This window comes from Ipomoea nil, unplaced genomic scaffold (assembly GCF_001879475.1).
Source record: "Ipomoea nil cultivar Tokyo-kokei standard unplaced genomic scaffold, Asagao_1.1 scaffold3321, whole genome shotgun sequence".
In the NCBI taxonomy this organism is placed as follows: Eukaryota; Viridiplantae; Streptophyta; class Magnoliopsida; order Solanales; family Convolvulaceae; genus Ipomoea; species Ipomoea nil.
This window is the reverse complement of record NW_017619749.1, coordinates 1,649,343-1,670,455: the sequence shown is the minus strand read 5'-3', so window position 1 is coordinate 1,670,455 and position 21,113 is coordinate 1,649,343. Positions and strand designations below refer to the sequence as shown.

Genomic DNA, 21,113 nt, shown 5'->3' with positions numbered 1-21,113 from the left:
TCACAAGTTGATTAAACAAGATATATTGTTTGCTTGTATTGAACATTCTAATGGTGATTGGTTTTTCCTTTTCAAAAAAAAAAAAAAAAAAATAGTTAGTATGTATGATATGAAAGTTTCCTAGTCCTAGCTTATGATAATTAAGAATAGTTGTTTGTCGCACGTGAGGGATTAATGTCTTAATTACGTACGGATGCACCAACATTGACCCTTTCAATAATCTTTTGATGCTTATCATATCCCTAGCTAGAGATTATGGAGTATTAGACTATGTATGTATATACATTTTCTTTTTATTATTAATATGCTGTTTGGGCAAAGATGACATACATGCCCTAATATTAAATGTTATCATTCGAAAATGGTGTAAGAATACTATGAACAAAACTGCCCATTTAGATGTATATCCTCTCTCCGACGGCCGAGTAAGACGAGAAAGCCATCTCCTTTCACTTTCAAATATTCCAATCTTCATCTTTAACACATCACCTTGAATGTAATTTAAATTGAAAAGAAAAAACATATTCTCCATTTTTATTTTTTGTTTTTGGGGTTAGTTGCCATATATATATATATATATATATATATATATATATATATATATATATATATATATATTGTGGCATCAATCTCATTATCTTAACCCACTTAACTGCCACCTAAAGCGCTTGATGGACATTGTTGATTCATATTTTTTTTTATAGTTGAGCAGCTTTGTTTATCTTTTCTTTTCTATAGGTCTTACAAAAAATTTCAAATATTACAAGATACCTCTCTCCTACCATCTTCTTCTCTACCTCACCTCAAAAACTACAAAATAAACAAATAAAAAAAATAAAATAAAACCATTTGTGTCATTGTTGGGGATGCTCTCACATTTTTCATGAAATCATCTTATCGTGAATTTAAAATACTTTTTTTAATAATCCCGACAAGAGTAGTAAAAAAGTATAACATGATTCTTGTACCAGAAAGTTACTAGTTTGATTCTTGTCTGTATATGTTTGACGAAACTCAACACACGTGTACACCCCCATTGGGTAATGATAGCCGTTGGATTATCACAAATAAATTTCACTATTAATTCAGAAAGTTTTGTATTCAACCCATTATGCATGGATCCATAAAGTTTTTGATTGAGCCCATTATTGCATGGGTCCAGGTAGTATATCCAGAAAGATTTCGGTTCAGCCCAAATCCAGAACGGGTTTAAAAAAGAAGCCGTGAACAAGCTTCCCGAAGACTCGCGCGACGACCACCGGACTCCTCTGACGAGTTTCGCGTTCACGATTCGCATATTTCCTCTCAGATACTCTCTCCGCCCGCCTTTTTTCACGAAACCGCCTCTCAACCGTCGGACCTCCGCCGTATTGGTGGCTGCTGTTCAATGACGCATTTCCATTTCCGATCGTTTCATCCCGAGAAAACATAATTTCCGGATATATAATAAACAAGGAATAAAACGATTTAACGGATTTGGATAATACAAGTATGCTTCGTCTTTACAGCAGGAATACGCGGAGGTATCTGCGGTTCTCTCTCCGTCGCTCCGTTTCGTCTTCGATGCGTAAGGATCCCGAGAGTTCCGTCGAATGCACGCCGACAAACTTGATGAAGAATTCTCAATCAGTGCCTCCTCTAGCAATACACCGTCACCCTCCTGCTACTCTATCCTCTCCTAAGCGCTCCCGTGCGTTTTTTCTCGCCCTATCCGCCATTGTCGCTCCATGCGCTGTGATTTTGATAAATAATGGTGATGACGGAAGGTACGAGGGGGCCGCCGGTGGTGTGTATAGAGAGATGGAAAATGTGGTTGAGAAATCGAAGGATTCGTTCACGAGGACAATGAATAGAATGAAGCAGACTGGCGCGGCGGCTTCGGTTTTGTGGAAGTCGCTGAGGTCGGTTATGTCGTCCGCGAACCATGAGGTTCGAGCTGGTTTCGAGCTTAGGGTTGCGGCTTTGTTGGCTGATATTGCCGCGGCGAGTGAGAGCCGTAGAGCGGCCCTAGTTGGTGCGGGGGGTGGCGCGGTGGTGGATTGGCTTCTGGAGACCGTGTCGTCCAACGGGGAGAATTTTGGCACTCAGGCCGAGTCCGCTAGGGCTTTGGCATACTTGATTGCTGATCCAAATGTGTCTGAGGCGGTTTTTGGGAGGCCTCACGCTGTACCGAATTTGCTTAGGTTTATTTTCTCTGCTCAGCCTAGACGATCAAAGAAAGTGAGTTCTTTTTTAGTTTTTTTTTTTTTGTTTTTAAATGTACGAAATGTCTAGCTGAATTATCCCTTAAAGCTATGAAAAATTGATGTCAATTGGTGTTTCCCATGATTTAAATCCTGTTGCTTTCATCTCTGGGTAATAGTAAATGCTTTTGCACATTGCAGAATTGAAATTGCATCTGACTTTTTGCGGAACCTTTTAGTTTGTGACACTAACTGAGATCTTTTTAGTGTTTTACTTTCATTTCCTTTCCTTTTATTGTTTAATGCAAAAATTGCTCTTCTTTCTTGACACGATTGCATTGGACTTTGTGGGAACAGCAAGCTAGGAATAGTTCGTTTGGTCTTTCTGATTCTTTAAGAGGTAGGAGCATGCTCGTTGCTGCCATTATGGATGTGGTCACTTCCCACTGTCAAAGTGCAGACAAGGTATCATTTAAACCTTGGCTACCAGAAAATGCTGAGATGAGAGATATTGCAACTGCAATTGAAGTTATTGAGGAAGGTGGCATGCATTGGGATGAGCCACGTGAGGATGAAGGAGATGATGGAGGGACAGGAGTGAAGGGTATTGGAATAAAGATTCTTGAAGGCACAACAGTTCTAGGACTTTCAAGGACTAAAGGGCTTGTTGAGATTGGTCATTCTGATTCCAGCCAGTCTGTCAAATATGCACATAAGAATCTTTTATTTAACAAGATAAATGACAGTTCTGCAAAATCAGATTTATCTTTGGCTGTGGTTCCTGGACTTTGGGATGATTTGCATTCTGAGCAAGTTGCTGTTCCTTTTGCTGCATGGGCATTGGCAAATTGGGCAATGGCATCAGAAGCTAATAGGACTCACATTCAGGAACTGGACCAAGATGGGGAAGTAGTTATGGCCGCTTTGATGGCACCTGAGAGATCTGTAAGGTGGCATGGAAGTCTGATTGCCAGGTTGCTGTTAGAGGACCAGAATCTACCACTAAATGATTATGTTTCTGAATGGAGTTCCAGTCTTCTTTCTACTGTTTCTCAAGCAAGCAAGGCTCAGGACTTCCCTCTGACTCACATTGCTTTATCTGCATTTCTGGTTGCTCTTGAGAGAAGCACTAAAGCACAGGAGGTTGCAATTGAGAAGGGTCTTCATTTGATGAGAGGCACTGCTAAACAGGCAACAAAGCATGTGTCTGTGCAAGAAGCATTGGCAAAGGCTTTGGAATTGCTCTATACTAGGGAAATGCATATGTCCATTGAAGAAAGCCAAAAATGGTCTGGCATTTTGCTTCCTTGGGTTTTTGGGAAATCTTCTTCTGACGCAATGCGGTCATCAGCCATAAATATCCTTTCATACATTCTTGAAGATTATGGTCCATCCTTGATAGCAATTTCTCAAGGATGGTTAACTATTTTGCTAAGTGATGTTTTGAATTCCAGGAAGGTAGCTTTGACCAAAGGGAATAATGAGATTAAGACTGATAAAGTGAAGGTTTGTTGCAGTGGTGTGGTTTTTTGTTTAGCTGCAATAGTAATGCTTTAATATTTTTTTTTTTAAATGTCTTTGAACATTTATAAATTTCTGCAGACACAAATTGATCAAGCAAATATAGTTTCTGCAACCCAAATTGCAAATCAGTTGGCAATGGCAGTTGTAAACCTAGCAGGAATGCAACTTGGAGCAGACACTGAAACTGATGATACATTTCCTTTGGTTGATCTTCTCTCACTTGAACCATTTGTTGGGCTGTTTAAGAACCTTAAGAAAGATAAATTGCCCAAGATTAAAGCTGCAGATTCAGCATTGGCCACTCTTAAAGGAATGAAAGCTTTGACAGAAATTTGTGCGGAAGACTCTGCTTCTCTAAACAAAATAACTGATTTTGGAGTGCTCTGCTTGATTAGGCGCCTGTTATTGGAAGATGATTATGAACAGTTAGCAGCAATCGAAGCATATGATGCATCACGTGCCTCAGAGTCACCAGAGAATGCACGATCTGTTTCAGGTGAAACTTCTTCTAATGCCAATCCTAGTGATGCATCCAGTCTCCGAGTACCACCTACGGCTCACATTCGGAGGCATGCAGCCAGGCTACTTACTGTACTATCAGTTCTTCCAAAAGTAAAGAAAGCAATAGTTGCAGATAAAGCTTGGCATAGATGGCTTGAAGAATGTGCTGAAGCAAAGATTCCAGGTTGCAATGACCTCAAAATTCAAAGTTATGCCAGGGCAACACTACTGAATGTGTCCTGTGGTAGCCAAACTAGTGAAGAATCTGTAGATGATGATACATCTCAAGGAAGCACAAATAAAAATACTTGCCCTCGCTATGCTGATATGATATTTTTAATTAATCCTGACAGACCACACTGGAAAAGTGTGGAGAATGCAATACCAACATCAATAGATAGACCATTCGCATCTAGTGATGATTCTGTCGGAAGTGAGCAGGGCATTTCGACAACAGGTTCCAACGAGTGTGACTCTTCAACCTCTACATCTGAACCTGGAAGTTCCTCACAATCAGAGATGCCTTTACTGGATGTTGTGTTTGTTCATGGGCTCCGTGGAGGTCCCTTCAAAACATGGCGGTTGTCTGAGGACAAGTATTCCACTAAATCTGGCCTTGTAGAGAAAATTGATGAAGAGGCAGGGAAGCAAGGAACCTTTTGGCCTGGGGAATGGCTTCCAGCTGATTTTCCTGGTGCCCGTTTGTATAGTCTCAAATATAAGGTTTCATATTTCCATGTCATTCTTAATTACTATCCACTATTATTTGGGAGTGCAGATGGTTTTTCCTTATCCATCTGTGTTTTTTGTGATTGGACATTTAATGTTTTCTCATAATTGTGAACTTATCTCGTGCAATCTGCCATCTGATAAATGTTCTTTTGCAGACAAATCTTACACAATGGTCAGGAGCAAGCCTCCCCCTTCAGGTTTGTTTCTCCACAGCAAAACATGTTCATATTATTCACCACATGCATAGTCTTCAGTTTCTGCTGATTTATTGTCTGCCTGGCTATGTACTTTTTTGACTACTGCTTTCAAAATGCAAGAGAACTTTTAGACCATCTAGAGTGCTGACTAATGATATTTTTATGGGTTCTATAAGAGTAGAAATTCTGGAGTTCTGTTTATCTGGTGTTTCATGACAGGGGAAATTTTTTTCTTTCACGGCTTGTGGTAATGTGCTTCCTATACATGTTTTGCATGCTGCATCACATATTTGTGCAATTCAGCATTCATAGATCTTGCATCATTCATTAATCAATTCTACAGGAGGTAAGCTCCATGCTGTTGGAGAAGCTCGTTTCAGCTGGCATTGGGAATCGTCCAGTTGTATTTGTTACTCATAGGTTGGTCTGATCTTGTCTTGGTTAGTTTATTTCACTTCATTTTCTCTTCATGGTGGGCGTGGTTATAGAGTCTCCTTTTTTATATAAAAAAAAAAAAAATAGATGATAGATTTCTTCTTTTTTGCCCCATTTTTCAAATGGTCCAATTTAAGTAACAGTTTGGAGGTTTTTTTTTTTTTTTTTTGGTTGCATCCTTATGAATGCACAAATTAAAACATAGAGTACTTTGTTTTGCCTCAATCTTGTTTAGTTCAAAGCACTGTCTAAAACTTCCTAGTTAAGAAGTCCACTCAGTGAAACCTTAATATCCTAGGCTAGGTGGATTCCAAATTTACAAGAGTGCTGCTATTAAAGTACTTCTTGGAGCTAGTTTGAATAGGATAAAAAAAATTCTCACCAAGATACCGAGTATGAGATAAGATCTCAACAGGTTATGATCTGTCAAAATTACTAGGAGCTCCTTTTATTACCTGTATTATGGCCCCTTTAGTTAAAGCTTATAATTATGGATTGTGAGTGAGATAACCTACTATTAGGTCTAGTTTTAATTGAAGAGTTCCACCTTTGCCATTTATAAATGTAATTTTATTTCATTTATCTTTAGTTTCAATTATGAAGATGGGGTACTGTTGGAAATTAACCGTGATTGTATGGATTATTGGCTTAGATTAGCAAGAGTTGTGAAATCTATTATCTTTGCCAAACTTTTAGAAAATGGATTAATAATCTTTAATATCACATAATGTAGTATAAAATATAAATAAATGATTTTATTCTTTTGTTTATCCCCCTTATATATATACATAGAGCAGTGCTTTGGCATAAAGAAGCTTCTTCTAACTTCTCTTTTTGTGTGTGTGTGTGGGGGGATTGGCAGCATGGGAGGCCTTGTTGTCAAGCAGATGTTGTATCAAGCAAAAGCAGAGAATAAGGAGCAGCTTGTCAATAACACAGTTGGTGTTGTATGTATTCTCTTTTCAAATAGATGATGAATCCTATGGCATTGATGTTAATATTCTGTACTTAATTTCTAGAATTTCCACTACTTACCTATTGATTCTTGAGTTTCAGGTATTCTATAGTTGTCCCCATTTTGGCAGCAAACTTGCAGACGTGCCCTGGCGTATGGGTCTTGTCTTTCGCCCTGCACCTAGTGTTAGTAACTTTATGCTTATAGCCCTCTTGCCCTTCCTTGTTACTGTTTATCTGTGTTCATAGCTCTTTTCTTTCATCCCTTGTTATTTCTCTCAAGAACTTTTAGAGTCTTTTTGAAACATGAATATTAGGATTAATATTTTGTTGGTTCATTGTTTTATTCTGTTAAATTTCCAGATAGGAGAGTTGAGAAGTGGGTCTCCAAGACTGGTGGATCTTAATGATTTCATCCGCCACCGTCATAAGAAAGGGATGCTTGAGGTGCTTAGTTTTTGTGAGGTATAATTTCATCGCCAATTTAAGATGTTTATAGGTTTCATTCATGACCTTCCAAGGGGGTTCAATTCACTTGGTTGACTATAGTGCGTGCTGAAATGAGCTAAATGATGTGTGCAGACGAAGGTTACCCCAATCGTCGAAGGTTATGGAGGTTGGGCATTTCGAATGGAAATTGTACCAATGGAGTCGGCATATCCTGGATTTGGTGAATTAGTTGTGAGTTAAACTGGATCACCTTGATTTTTTGCATCGGTTTCAACTAAATTCTTCAATTGGTTGAATTATGGTGTTTTGTGCACTCCACTTGTTTCTATTTCTATAACTCCCCACCATGGTCTGTGTAATATGCCTATACCCTCATTAGCTGCAAAAGCTGAATTGCATTAAAAAGTTACTGTCATGATTCAAGAGTATGGTAAACATGCATCCTAGTTTGAATCATGCATTCATTCAATAACGTGAAATAGGTCTCATCATTCCTGTTACATCTTGATGCAGGTATTAGAGTCAACTGATCATATAAATTCTTGCAAGCCTCTGAACCGCACTGATCCTTCTTACAAAGAGACTTTAGAATTCATGCACAAACTGAAAGCACGTTACAATAGATGAATACAGGTGTACATAATTTTAGTGTTGAAGAGTTGTCAGCATTTTCATCATGGTCATGGTGGCAGCAGCAACAGCCTTGCGAGATTGAAGTTGGTCTTCAATCGCAGTTCCAGGCTTTTGGCCATTCTTCATTTCTTCCAACTACAATTGGTAATTTGGTATACATACCCCATCACTCATACTAGCCTAGCTTATACTGGCTGTTAGAATTGCTCAAGAGCAGATTGGCATATTGTCTTCTGCTCCTGTGCATTTACATAGATTGACTTTTACTGATTCCCTTGTACAGTGCAAAATTTTAAGTTGACATCAGGTTTCAACATTTTTAACTTGGAACTTTCCACATTTGATTTATGTTGTAGCTTAGACAGGAATAAGGTTTATTTATTATTATTTTTTTTTTCCCACAGGATGACTAGAATACTGAGTTTACCTTGTAAATGATGTACAAGCCACAGTTGTAAATGAAATTGCTAACATTGTAAGGAAAATATACCATTAGCTCATTGTTCTTTATCCTTGTTTTAATTGGAAAGGAACTTCGTTTTTAATCTCAATATAATGAGTTACTAATAATTTCATGGTCTCAAACCAGTTTGGTTGGCGTGAGTGGCCGTGCACTTTTGCTCCTGAGGTCGGGAGTTTGAATCCCCTCTCGTGAGTATAATACGGGTTTAAAGGTGCATTCTATAGTTAGGACTTGTTCAGGACCAATCATTATTGTGTGGACCATGTGTGGACTATGGTCCACACAAGTTGTATGGATCATATTTTGTCTACTGTAAAATAATGTACATTCAGTATAAAAATAATGTACATTATATTCAGGGGATGTATATTATTTTTGTTCTGAGTGTACATTATATTATATAATGTACATTCAGTACAAAAATAATGTACATTTAATATATTAAAAATGTACTTTTTGTTATGGTCCACATAACATTGTGTGGTCTATGGTCCATACAATAACTTACTGTTCAGGACTTCAGGACTCCTCGTGTTCTGATTAAAAATAAATAAAATTTCATGGTCTCAATAATAGTTTTCCAGTAATATTACCCATACGCCGGAAATTTCCAAGCAAACAAACCCAATTCCATTCATCACTAAATAACAAGTCATACCATAACCCATGAGGAACATGCAAAAGAGCATTGCAGTAAGGTTTTTTTTTTTTTTCTTCTCTTCTTAAAGAACAATGATACCAAGGGTTTTTTGAATCTAGTACAAAGATGTTGTCTGGCAACTGCATTTGGAGACTGAAAACTACGTCATTGTCCTCTACTACTAGTAGTAATATCCTAGAAAGCATTTATGTGCAAAAACATTGATACAAAGTGAAAGAGTACACCGTAGAGGACCCTACAACTCGATTAGAATCAAATCCAGAAAGCACTGAAGGAGCATTGCTGCTTCAATTGCCATCTAAAGAATCAGCTACGACATTTGTACAAAACCAAAATCCTATATCACCCAGTTACTAAGCCAGTCATTGATTAGTTGTTCCATTCATCGTCGTCTCTGAATCCGACTTTCCTGTCTGGTCTCCATTAACCGTCTCTGAATCCAATTTTCCTGTCTGCTCTCCATTAACCGTCTCTGAATCCAATTTTCCTGTCTGCTCTCCATTAACCGTCACTGAATTTGATTTTCTTGTCTGCTCTCCATTAACTGTCTCTGAATCTGATCTTCCTGTCTGCTCTTCATTAACCGTCGCTGAATCTGATTTTCCTGTCTGCTCTCCATTAACCGTCGCTGAATCTGATTTTCCTGTCTGTTCAATGACGAAGTGATCAACAACCCTTACTGTATTTATAGGATCCTGCTTTAAAGAAGCTGCTCTCCATTTGCTAGGAAACTTCCGCGTGAAGCTTGACTGCTGTGGCTGTTTTAGCTCTGAATCCCAGTAAGGGTCGAGCTTCCAATCTTTCGGGACCTGAATACTCAAAAAGATTTGCCAATCCAAGCCTCTTTCAGAAGGACATTATCCTATATATATATATATATATATATATATATATATATATATATATATATAGAGAGAGAGAGAGAGAGAGAGAGAGAGAGAGCATCAATCAATGTTTTACCTTATCAACAGCGAGTGTGAAAACTTCAAGATCACCTTTGCTGTTAAGATGAAACCTTGTGAATGACTTGTAGTTAGCAATGCGCAGAGATGAAAACGCTTCGTCAAAGTGTAAGTGAAGCCAATTAATGCAGATGTACAGGTAGCTTCCGAAAATCAAAGAAACCACGGGAGTTGAGAAAACCCAGAAATAAAGGAAAACAGATGCATAATATATTGTAGCACCCCCTCGGGAGAACGATTCCATCCCGTCCTTGCAGATGCTATTCCTTGAAACCGCCATTACCTGAAAATTTTACGATTAAGCAAAAGTGAGGAAAGCTTTACTATATTATTCAGTGAAAAGAAAATGAAGAAAAGAGACAAGTTTCTTACCTCGGGTACATCAAAAGCAGACATGAGATACTTGATGCATGCTGGATAAAGGCCAAACGTCCATCTTTCTATACGTTCTCTAAGGCCAGTAGGGTCTGGAAAATGCTCACTCTCCACTGATCGATACCATTCATATAGAGTATGATAGCCTTCATAAAAAAAAAGATTCACAAATTAAATTAACGCTAGCTGAGCTGCCAATAAAAGATGAAGAAAGTCGCCTGCCAAAGAATTCTCACCGGCTGTACCCAGTAGATCATGCCTGATGCACGTGTCAACGCCCAGTTCCAACAAGAGCATGAGAATCAATGCTGCAGCCAAGTGAGCAGACACGTGAACAATCCCGATTATCATTCTCTTTTTACGAGACACCCTCGATGGCACAAAACATACCGCAGCTACTAACAGTAACATGGCACCAGCCGAGGATACATACGAGCGACCAAACAGATCTATAAAGGAATCCCACACCGTAGTAAAGAAGCTACTCAAGTGACCAGAAAAGGTATCGTCCTTTAACAGGTGGTCCAAATGGCACTATAATGCACAGCAAATAGTTAAAGATGATATGATCAAAGAACAACATGATGCTAATCAGGGTTCAAACTCGAAGCTCTTAGGCGTAAAGTTACCTGAGGGAACATAGAGAATGCTAAGACAAAATATATGAAGCCACCAATAATATCAAATTGCCAATTCTTCTTTCGGAACTTCAATATGTTCCCTAATGCGATCTGCATTTATGTATAAAGCATGTTACAATATGAGACAAACAAAGAATATGTCAGACTAAATCATTAGTAGAAGATTCAGATTTCCTACTCTGCTTGAATCCTCGAACGATGGGTAAGAAGCTTTACTCTCATAGGTCGTCCCATATAGTTCACCGAAATTACGGAAGACGTGTGTAGGGTGTAGAAACGCTCCACCACAACCGTTAACAAGTAAATGTTGCACATAAGCTGGCCTATCCGATGGAACATATGAATGGCGCATATAATGATGCAAGTCTCCAGCAATTCGAAGTTTACACCTCCCTTTTAAATGGTCACGTATTAAGTAAGAAACGTTCTTCCCAGTCTCATCGCTCCAATACCAATCGAGAAGCCAATTAGGTTCGTGAGTCATAATGATCACAGAATCGTTCTCTAACATCTGACAAGAAGATAGAATCATGATTGCGTTTTTTATGGAGGGTTAGAGAAAAATGATAAATTGTATCCTTAACTAGTGACCAATGGACTTTCCGGTTCTAAAATTCAAACAACCAACAAAAATAAAGGAATGCCAACGTTCTGAGCTAACATATGAAATAGGAACGTCAACATGACAAGACAAAATAGAATGGAAAGGATACCTTATCCCTTATTAATTCTGAGAAGAACTTGAATTGGTATATATCAATATCACAATGGAGAGCGAGGTCAAGACCAAATACCCACCACCGTTTTGGCAGCTGCAGGGCAAAATAGCTTCTCTTTTGAGGCATGAACCAGCCACCCAACCAATTTTTGTGACAAATGTACCTCATGAATGTCTGAAGCCCGTCAAACCAATCTGCACGGACAAAGAAAATTGACTAGGAAATAACAATACATTCCAGATGAAAAATCCAATTTACTATCGATCAAAATGTGTATTCTACTAAAAACATAGACTAACCATGATTTCCAGGTATAAGAAAACACTGAGGTCCTTCATAGTGCTTCAAATCAGCAACCCCAGAAGGTAACTCTGGCTTGTTTACAGCAATGTGCTCTTCCTTATACCATGTTGGTGGCTGAAGAGCATACTCAAAGGGGCAAAATAAGCGTCTCTCGTATGTAAACGATGATGGGTTAGGATACCTTTGGAAAAAAATAGAAACAAAGAGACAATTAATTGAGCATTGTAAACAACAAATCGAACAGGTTAGAATAGCATAAAACAATTGAACAGCTTTAAGGAATGTAAAGCATGTCAACGGGAGACTCCATGAGGATATAGCAAATATGTACTGAACCTCGTGTATAAAATGAATAAGCAACTGAAAGTCATTCATCACTTGACAGGTGAAATACCATTATAGAAACACTGTAGAGAAATTTGAGCTTACGCAAGATCGCCGCCTATGAGAAGCAGATTCCCACGAGGCAAAGTAAGCATAGAGCCATTATTTTGGGCACGGATCACAGGTTGAGCAAGAAGCCGTGCCACTGTGTATGATGAATTGCCACCATCACCAGTATCAGCCATAAAATCAAACCAAAAGTCATCTTTTTCACTAAACTGATCATACAAAAGATCCTCTTGTTTAGCTCCATCTTGGTCTTTGGTCATAGCCGCCTATCAATCCAGACAAAGGTGCAAGCATGACAGTATTATGAGAACTACGACAATCAGAAAACCTTTTTTGCAAGATTCCCATATATCATACAATACATATGACACCGCTATAAAAGGGTTGCAAGAGCACAAACAATACCTGCAACATACGCATATCAAAACGCCCCACAAATAAAGTAACCGAAACCAATAGGTCAAACACTGTTTTGAATAAATCAGCAGATGTCCTGTAGCATGCATTCATAATGATCATCATACTCGAGTGATTGAAGAATCTTCTATTCCCTATAACATATGCTTGGATGGTTGAAAAAGTTTTTGCTCCCCATAATCTATGGAGGGAAGTTATACAATAGCATACCCTGAATACCAAGGAACCATTTCCAAAAACTCTGGCTTCATCTGCTTTTCCTTCAACTTCTCAAATTCCTTGGGTGATAAAGGGTGGGAGAGAGCCCATCTGGGAATTTGAAAAGCACCAGATTATACAGTGTTTATGACTTTATGTACACCGCCCCCAAGAAATAGTGGCACTCAAGCATAACAGCAACTATGATAGAAATAGGAGATTCAGAATGTATGTACACAAGTAGCAAAAAGAGCCCAGTGAAATAGTTCATATTCAAGAAAATTAGTAATTACAATTCTTCCAAGCTGGCAATATCAAAAGGGTAAAGGTTCAGGGTTAAAAACAAAAAGTGCCCCATTGTCCCCTTGAAATATAACACCTCCATGCTTTAGAGGACAATGTGATTATCCCTTAACAGCCAACACTCATAAACAACAGAATCCATCCATCCTTAATTTCAGATTCCCCAATTATGTATTTATATATTTATATTTATTAATTGCAGACAGTATCAACATCACATAATCAGAATTTTTATTTTTTAAAAATCAAAATGCCCAAGGATTCCATGAGAGAGAGAAATATGAACTAAGTAAAATAATGTTTGTGCAAAAAAAGGCACCAAATACTCACTCACCCTGATGAGTGTTCCACAACATAATTAGCAATGTAGATGCCAATAAAAGTGGCCCATAATGAATAAATTGGTGAGATTTCATCTGATGATTCTGCACATGAGCCTCCACAACTCAACTAAAAAAACAAAATATGGTAATAGCATAAGATCCTCAATTACATTGATAGAAGATATGAGAATTTTTAAGCTATAAGGGAATATACCTCTCCATAGATGACCCACTTAGATAAAAATGGGTAATCACTAGCGGAGCCCACTGGAGCAAACCAAAACTTACAAACTTGTTCTTTGAACTCACTCATGCGGACAAATTTGGCAAGCCATGTGTTTCTCTCTTTCCAAAGAGAAAACCAACTAGAATCTTTCCACTCAAATGGCTTTTGCTTTATTATAGCAAGGTTACCACAGTGGATATAAAATACACAGCAGGCTATACTCAAAACCTATAACAACAATAAGACCATAAAATAAGAACCACAATTGTTTCGCAATTATTTAAGAGATGTTTGACTCACTTACTGTGCAATTTTGAAGAATTGCCAAAATTTCAGGCTTCCTTTTAGCAATACGAGCCACAAGCCCAAGATAACCAAGCCCAAGAAATATAACATGGAAAACAAGCAGGAAGGAGATGGATGAGACATATATAGTCAAAAACAAAGATAGGTTCATCCTTAAATCTACTCCCATTGACTGAAAACTGGGAAGATGATAAAGAGCTGCAACAAATATCCAAACTATATACCTATAAAATGAAAATTATGCAATTAGCAATTTCCATGAGTTCCATTAGATGGAAAAACTGAGTTTGTGCCATAAAAGAAACTAAAAACTTACCAGCGGCTGAAATTTGAATAACTAGGCTTAATTGTTTTCCCTATAAATGGAGATGAAAAGAAGTAAAAGAATCCTAGTAAACAAGCATAGATTGACCACCATTTAATATTGCTATCCAACTTCTGAATAAGAGTGTGCATATTATCAGATGATATGAAAAACAGGCATCCCACGACCACAGTAATGACAAAGTGCCGTGAATGCTCATGTGGATAGGGGTATGGATGCGTTAGGATTGTCCTAACTGTATCCATATTAAGGGTATCAAGCAAACCAGTGGATTGCTTATCAGATACCATCAAGCAATCGTGAATCGATGATCCAAAAGCTCCCTAATGACTTTCGCTCAAAACCAGCAACTGCACCAACAAACCAATATTTAAAACAATGTAATTGGAAACTTCAAATGTCATAACAATGTTCATACAAGTGGTACATTATATCAGCTTGTCAATAAAGAAAAAAGCAGAAAACAGTATGGGGCAAGTATCTTAGAACACCAAAGAACAAACAACTTAAAAAACTGAACTATCTTTCAATGATATTAATTGTTTCATCAATCTAGTCCAGTTACAAAGACATTGCCACACATTTTCAGAACTACAACCTACAAATTCTCATGTTTTGAAGGGTCCAGAGATTTAGTTCTAGTGAGCTCAACCAAAATAGCATAACCAATTCCAGAAAATACGAAAAAAAAAAACATTTTTTTTAAAAGGAAAATATAAAACAAAACTGGAGTTACTATAGCCAAAATAGGGTTTGGCTTAAGAAATGTGAGCGGAGAGATTACCCTCCGAGCTAAATCAAAGCTGGGAAGAAGATAGCTTTCACATCAAGCATTCATATAAATGAGGCAGATAGAACAATCAGGCAACAACATCAACAAATCCAAAAGTGTATATTTGTAGAACATAAAAGGAAGACAAGAAAGAAGCAGCCATACATCCATCCTCGTACGAAAAAATACAAGAAAAAAAGTACCCGGGAATGCAGCAGAGAGAGAAGATGGCGTGAGGGAGAAAGAAAGTGCAAGCAAGCATGTGGGGCTGGGCTTCAAGAATTGAAATGTAGGATTTAATGATAATTAGGAACACAGTCAACGGATTCCCAGAGCATGTCTGCACGGAAGCATTTGTGTTGGCGGAATCAGCAGCATATTCTGAAACCTTTTTGAGATTGAATTTAATTTAATTAAATTAAATTTATTTATTAATGGTAGCGTCCGATCGACAAAGACTCTGATACGAATTGAATTGAGTGTTTGGACGATGATAGCGAAACGTCGAACTGCTTTCCTGGCTGGGTTTCGTAGTTTTTTGTGTTTATTTTGTCGAGGTTTCTTTCTCTTTTATGAAACTGCGGTTTTCAAACCGTTGGGTTAAGGGGGGTGGTGGTTTGACGGGGAAGTGGTGAGCAGGGCAGAAAACACGTGGCATTTTTTCTTTTCTTTTTCTTATAACCCAAGTAAGTTTTCCCCATTTTGTTATATTATTATTTTTTTTAAACCATATTTTTGTTTCTGCATATTTTTCTTTTGTTATTTTTCTGGTTTCAATTCGTATAATTTGTTTAGAACTTTATTAAAAATCGGTTGAAAAATATGATTACTAAAAATCAGAAGATACATAAAGTCTTAAACCAATTAAACCGGTTAAAACTATAATAATAACAAAAGAAAAATATGAAAAGATAAAAATACCCTTACTGAATATAGAAAAAGTCATAAAAGTGACTAAAAATGTCCAAAAAAACAATAGTCTTGGATGCTAGCAAAAACGATAGTCTATGACTAAATTTAGAATTGCCACAAAAAATAAAGGATCTAGAGTGGAATTAAATATTATAAAATTTATGAAGAAATGTAGTGTTGTCTTTGAAGTCTTACTCAATACAAATAGTATTAGTTTTGTGATATGAATTGTTGCAATATTCATATAATGCTATTGAATACTCCACATTATATATATATTGAAAGCCGATGATATTCAGCATAAATGATTATATTGTACTGTATATGATCAAAATTTATTTATTTTTATAATTCATATTTCCCCCGTTCATATACTTTATCAACCTACTAAAACACAAAGAACCAATAACGCCTCCATTGAGGCTCAAACTCGTAACTTTCCAAATGGAAATCCAACCCGGGTACCATTAGACCACATAATCTTAGTAAAAAAAACTTGTGGTCTATATTAGAAGAAAATAACACTATTAACATTTTGCCAAGTACATTGTGGTTTGATAGTATTGTCGTAATCCTTTCAAACCTAAAGTCATAGATTTGAGTCCCTTGATCTTACGTTGAGCAGACATTATGGATATGGTAGATGGTAGATTGTAATTTACTGTATACATAGTAAACCCTATTCAATCTATATTCACCCTTATTTTGGAAAAAATTATGTTTTTTAATGATTATTTTAACTTTCTCTTGCAACCCATCTTTTATTTTTCTTATAAATAAAACGAGTATTTTAATTGCTCCGTGTTTTTTTTTTTTTTTTTTTTATGTTGTTCAAATGGATTGAAGTCTTCTAAGCTGGATTATTGTAAGTTCATTGGTCTGCAAATTGTTAGAATACTTTCAAAAATCTATTAGATGGTGGGTTGGTCCATTTTTGTTCTCACAACCCACAACTTTCCCCTTTTGAAGTACTCTATCTACCAGTTTAAGGCCCATTATATGATCTGGGTTTGGGAGCGTTATGGTATGCACCATGCAAGCTGCATACTGAATTAAATTCATAATTTTTATACTATAAATTTATAATTTTGATATTGTATATTTATAATTTATAAACTATAGACTCATAATTGTTATATTATAAATTTATAATTTTTAAACTATATATTTATAATTGCTATACTATATATTTATAATTTCTACACAGTTGCACAGCATAGTTTGCCCTGGGTTTGTCTAATAGTAGGGCCATCCAATGGAAGGTCATTCGCCAAAGGACCACGCTACACGCCTCTATCTTTATCATTTATTTACAAACAATTACCCATTTTGACGTGGTATTACTTGATTTCTTTTTTTATTAATTTGATTATTAAGTATGATAAAATTATTAGCTATGAAATCTATACAACTGTAAAAGCAACGGCAAAAATTGCTCAGATACCGGTGGGTGAAGCATATTTAGATCGTGTTATAAATGTCCTGGCTAACCCTATTGATGGTAGGGTGAAATTTCAGCTTTTGGATTTCGATTAATTGAATTCTCTGGTTCGAGGATTATGTCGCGTCGTTCCGTGTATGAGCCTATAGGACGTGGTCAGTGCGGATTAATTATTGACGACAGACAAACCGGTAAAACATCAGTAGCCACGAATACAATTCTCAATCAACAAGGTCAAAATGTAATACGGAGTATGCATGTGTTTATGTAGCTATATATTGGGCAAAAAGCATCTTATGTGGCTCATGTAGTTACTAATGTGGTTGCATGTATGTAGTTAGTGGCTAAGATTAGTCGTAACACGTGTTAGATATTGATGTGATATGTGAAGCAACAACAACATAATTAATATATCCCGATCTCTTATAAAGCATGGTCTTAGTGATTGTTTCTCAACTTCAGAAGTTAGAAAGTGTCAAATGCAAATCTAATTAAAGAATTTAATTGTTTTTCTAATAATCTATCAAAGTAAATTCTTTTTAATTCATAATTATGAGTCAATTTATAAGTATCTAACAACACAACTACATTTAGGTATGAAAAATACTAATTTTGTATGTGGAGCCTTACGAGCATACGAAGAGGTGAATGAAGAAATTAAAGAGTTTGGGGATGGAGAATATTCCTCCACTTACGTTGCCCAGTTGTACTTAGTTGAAGAGGAAATTCCCGACACACAATTTCAAATTCCCATTACCATCCAAAGTGCCTCAGCTCCTTTTTCTATATTTGGTGTAATCAAATCAGTCACTGCAGCAGGTGGTTGGATCAATTGCCACACTGTATAAATTACTTGCAAGTGGCATGTATAAACATTTACTTTATAATGATGAAAATTGATGCCATAGAGATAATTAAGGGTCAAAATTTTGGCATCATATCCTAACCACGAGCCAAATGTTGGTGCTATTACTCCAAAAAGGGTAGACGAGTGGATCGAACATTATTTTTGTATTAGAAAGTAATGAGTTTGATTTTTGTCAACATTAATTTATTTGAACTTATTGCATATGTTTTTTAGTATGATTTATAGTCTATTTACCTTAGATAGTGGTTGCATATTTTCTAATAATGTTTTAAGATTTTAAGTTAATACCTAAGTTAATCTTCGATTATAGTGGTTTTTCTCGATTTAGTCATAAATGACGACTTTGCGTATTTAATTGGTTTTACTTTTTTTTTTTTTTTTTTTGAAAATAATTGGTTTTACTTAATTGAGTCATTTTGATAATTTTTTCTATATTAATATCATACTTAGCCTTTGACTATAGTGGTTTTACCTAATTTAGGCCCCGTTTAGTAACATATAGCTGATAAGTCAATTTTGTCTGGTTTGATTGGAAAATAAGCTACTTGTGTTTGGTAAAATGAATTATTACATTAACTTATTGGGACAATAAACAAAAATAAAAATATGAAAAGCTAAGAATAGTATAATATTTTTGTTAGTTGATTGGCTTTAATTATAAAATGACCATTTTATCATTGTATATATCTCTAACATTTATCTCTATTGTGGTTGTTCATCTGCTTGACCCTTTTGTTTTTGTTTTTGTTTTTTTCTTCGTAACAACAATAATAATGTTTTTTTTTTTTTTTTATTTCACTCATAATAATAATAATAATAATAATAATAATAATAATAATAATAATAATAATAATAATAATAATAATAATAATAATAATAATAAAATATGGTTCTAATGGGATTGTTACTTTGTTAGCCTATACACACACACACGAAATAAATTAATTAGGTATATAGTATATAGAATGTGGTACCTTCACTCCCCAAAAGTCCACTTGTAACTACCATAAAACCTCTAGATACATATATAGGCCCTGTAGAAGATCATGGAGCAACAGATGTAGGTCTCCTACCCAGTAAATTAAAGTAGTGAGCTTTCTTTGTCAACATTTTCAACCCAAATCGTGATTACACATTGACCAACTTGCATGAAGGCCATATATATATGCACTAACAGCTAAGCAGCGCAGGTTGGGGAGTACAAGTAGAAGTGTATATATAGAAGTCCACTGAAGTTGGATCCAACAGTGATGATAAGTAGTGGAATATTGAGTGTGGGATCAAACTTCCCCGACATTAGGAGCCAACCAGACAGACAACCTTTTCTGATCTTTAAGAATCTTTCCCTCCAGTTGAATATTGTCAGTACATGGGAATCTTTGAAAAAATCTTCATTCGGCCGAAAGCTACAGATACTGCACTTTGTCTACTCATTCATTCAATCTAGAAAGGGTCTATTTGATCGGGAAAAGTACAAATTAAAGAACCCCTAGCATGGATACTCACAAGGGGACTTCATGTCCTCCGATTTGATTACTTAACGTTACACAATGGCCCTAAGTTCTTAGTGGAGAGCAAGACTTTAAGATGATCGGTCAAACTAACTGAGCTAATCTATATGAACAAAAAACCACAAACCCTAATCTATAGGGGTAAAAAACCCAATACCAGCCAGAATTCCACCAACACATGACGACACGTGATTATCTGTTCAGGTTAGTCCTGATATGTGTTGGCAATTGATGTGATGTCTTGAGCTAAGCTATAACAACATACTAACAAAATTGACTTATTTTATTAATAGCTTCGGGTATTAATAATAGGTTTCAATTCCCAATCACAAAGATCTCGAAGAACATGAAAGTACGGGTCGCAGTAATATATATTATACCTAACTTGTATATAACATTATACGAACTACAATAATGTAGACATTGAAATGACACAGTATATGAACACATGGGAATCATGGGTAGGAGATAATGAAGCTAGCTAGGGGGAGACTGTATTTGTGATGGAAATTAAAATAGTTTTGCAGACATAGAAAGGAGGGAATGCGTTTAATCTTGGAAGGGAGATACGATGTATAATATTATTGTTGTGTTGTGGAGTTGTACCTGACACGTCTCTCTCACTAGTGCTCCACACAATACTTGCACGCAGCTAATAGGAGTAATAGTTATTACTCACCGTCCTTTACTTGTACAATTGTGTTACTCCTCTACTCCCATTCAACACTTCCTTGCCCTGCCGCACTTTTTCTCTAGCTCCCGCTAATTTCTACGTTTTAATAATATATTAACTGACTATCTATTAGCTTTAGGACAAAATATCTTCCTAATAAACCATATAGTATTATAAGAAGAACACCTTATGCGATGAACTCGATCGAAAATATATTGACAATAATTAAACTTGTGACATTCTAGTACGATAATCATGTTGCATCTACTTGATCACTCTGATATTTTTAAGACGATAATTTATTTATTTATTTATTTAAATTTTTATGATTAGGTAATCTTTCATTAGCCAAAAAAAAGAAAGAAAGAATTTAAAAATAGGGATGGTGATTTTATTCAAATTTGATAAGAATTGTATTTTCAGTCCGGTCACTTCACGAGTATGTATTTGTGTGACGAGGAAAAACTTATAATCACTTTTTGAGGATGTATATTAGCTAAATTCTACATTGTGATCCTAGGTTCCTAGCTGACAAATGATCATATGTAGGTAAACCGGTTTAGCTAGAATAAATGGCAAGATCCATTAATATGGATGGAGGAAATAATGATATAGAGGAGAACAAGGCAATGATTTTCTACAATGACACTGTTGTAGACCAATTGAAAGGGATGTAACGTAGCTTGGTAGCGCCTTTGTTTTGGGTAAAAAA

General features: G+C 36.3%; 2 protein-coding genes across 4 annotated transcripts; one reads left to right on the top strand and one right to left on the bottom strand.

The window, feature by feature from the left end:
• Window positions 1-1,222: 1,222 nt before the first annotated feature.
• Window positions 1,223-8,119, top strand: LOC109170573. Its single transcript, XM_019319743.1, has 10 exons — window positions 1,223-2,220; window positions 2,541-3,689; window positions 3,786-4,931; window positions 5,096-5,137; window positions 5,481-5,557; window positions 6,435-6,519; window positions 6,629-6,712; window positions 6,890-6,991; window positions 7,109-7,207; window positions 7,490-8,119. The coding sequence occupies exons 1-10, from the start codon at window positions 1,492-1,494 to the stop codon at window positions 7,601-7,603; spliced, it is 3,627 nt and encodes a 1,208-aa protein (XP_019175288.1). The 5' UTR covers window positions 1,223-1,491; the 3' UTR covers window positions 7,604-8,119.
• Window positions 8,120-8,905: 786 nt separating this feature from the next.
• Window positions 8,906-15,603, bottom strand: LOC109170131. Of its 3 annotated transcripts, XM_019319102.1 has the most exons (17): window positions 15,200-15,603; window positions 14,216-14,574; window positions 13,898-14,123; window positions 13,582-13,821; window positions 13,379-13,494; window positions 12,754-12,852; window positions 12,532-12,619; window positions 12,163-12,392; window positions 11,730-11,914; window positions 11,425-11,624; window positions 10,890-11,222; window positions 10,700-10,801; window positions 10,307-10,604; window positions 10,068-10,216; window positions 9,694-9,978; window positions 9,354-9,542; window positions 8,906-9,293 (listed from the first exon to the last, which is right to left on the bottom strand). In XM_019319102.1, exons 2-17 carry the CDS (start codon window positions 14,512-14,514, stop codon window positions 9,096-9,098), a joined length of 3,237 nt encoding a protein of 1,078 aa, XP_019174647.1. In that variant the 5' UTR covers window positions 14,515-14,574; window positions 15,200-15,603; the 3' UTR covers window positions 8,906-9,095. The 3 variants fall into 3 exon arrangements, with proteins under 3 accessions (XP_019174647.1, XP_019174646.1, XP_019174648.1); XM_019319101.1 differs by having other exon boundaries at window positions 8,906-9,542; XM_019319103.1 differs by lacking the exon at window positions 13,582-13,821 and having other exon boundaries at window positions 8,906-9,542; window positions 15,200-15,602.
• Window positions 15,604-21,113: the final 5,510 nt, after the last annotated feature.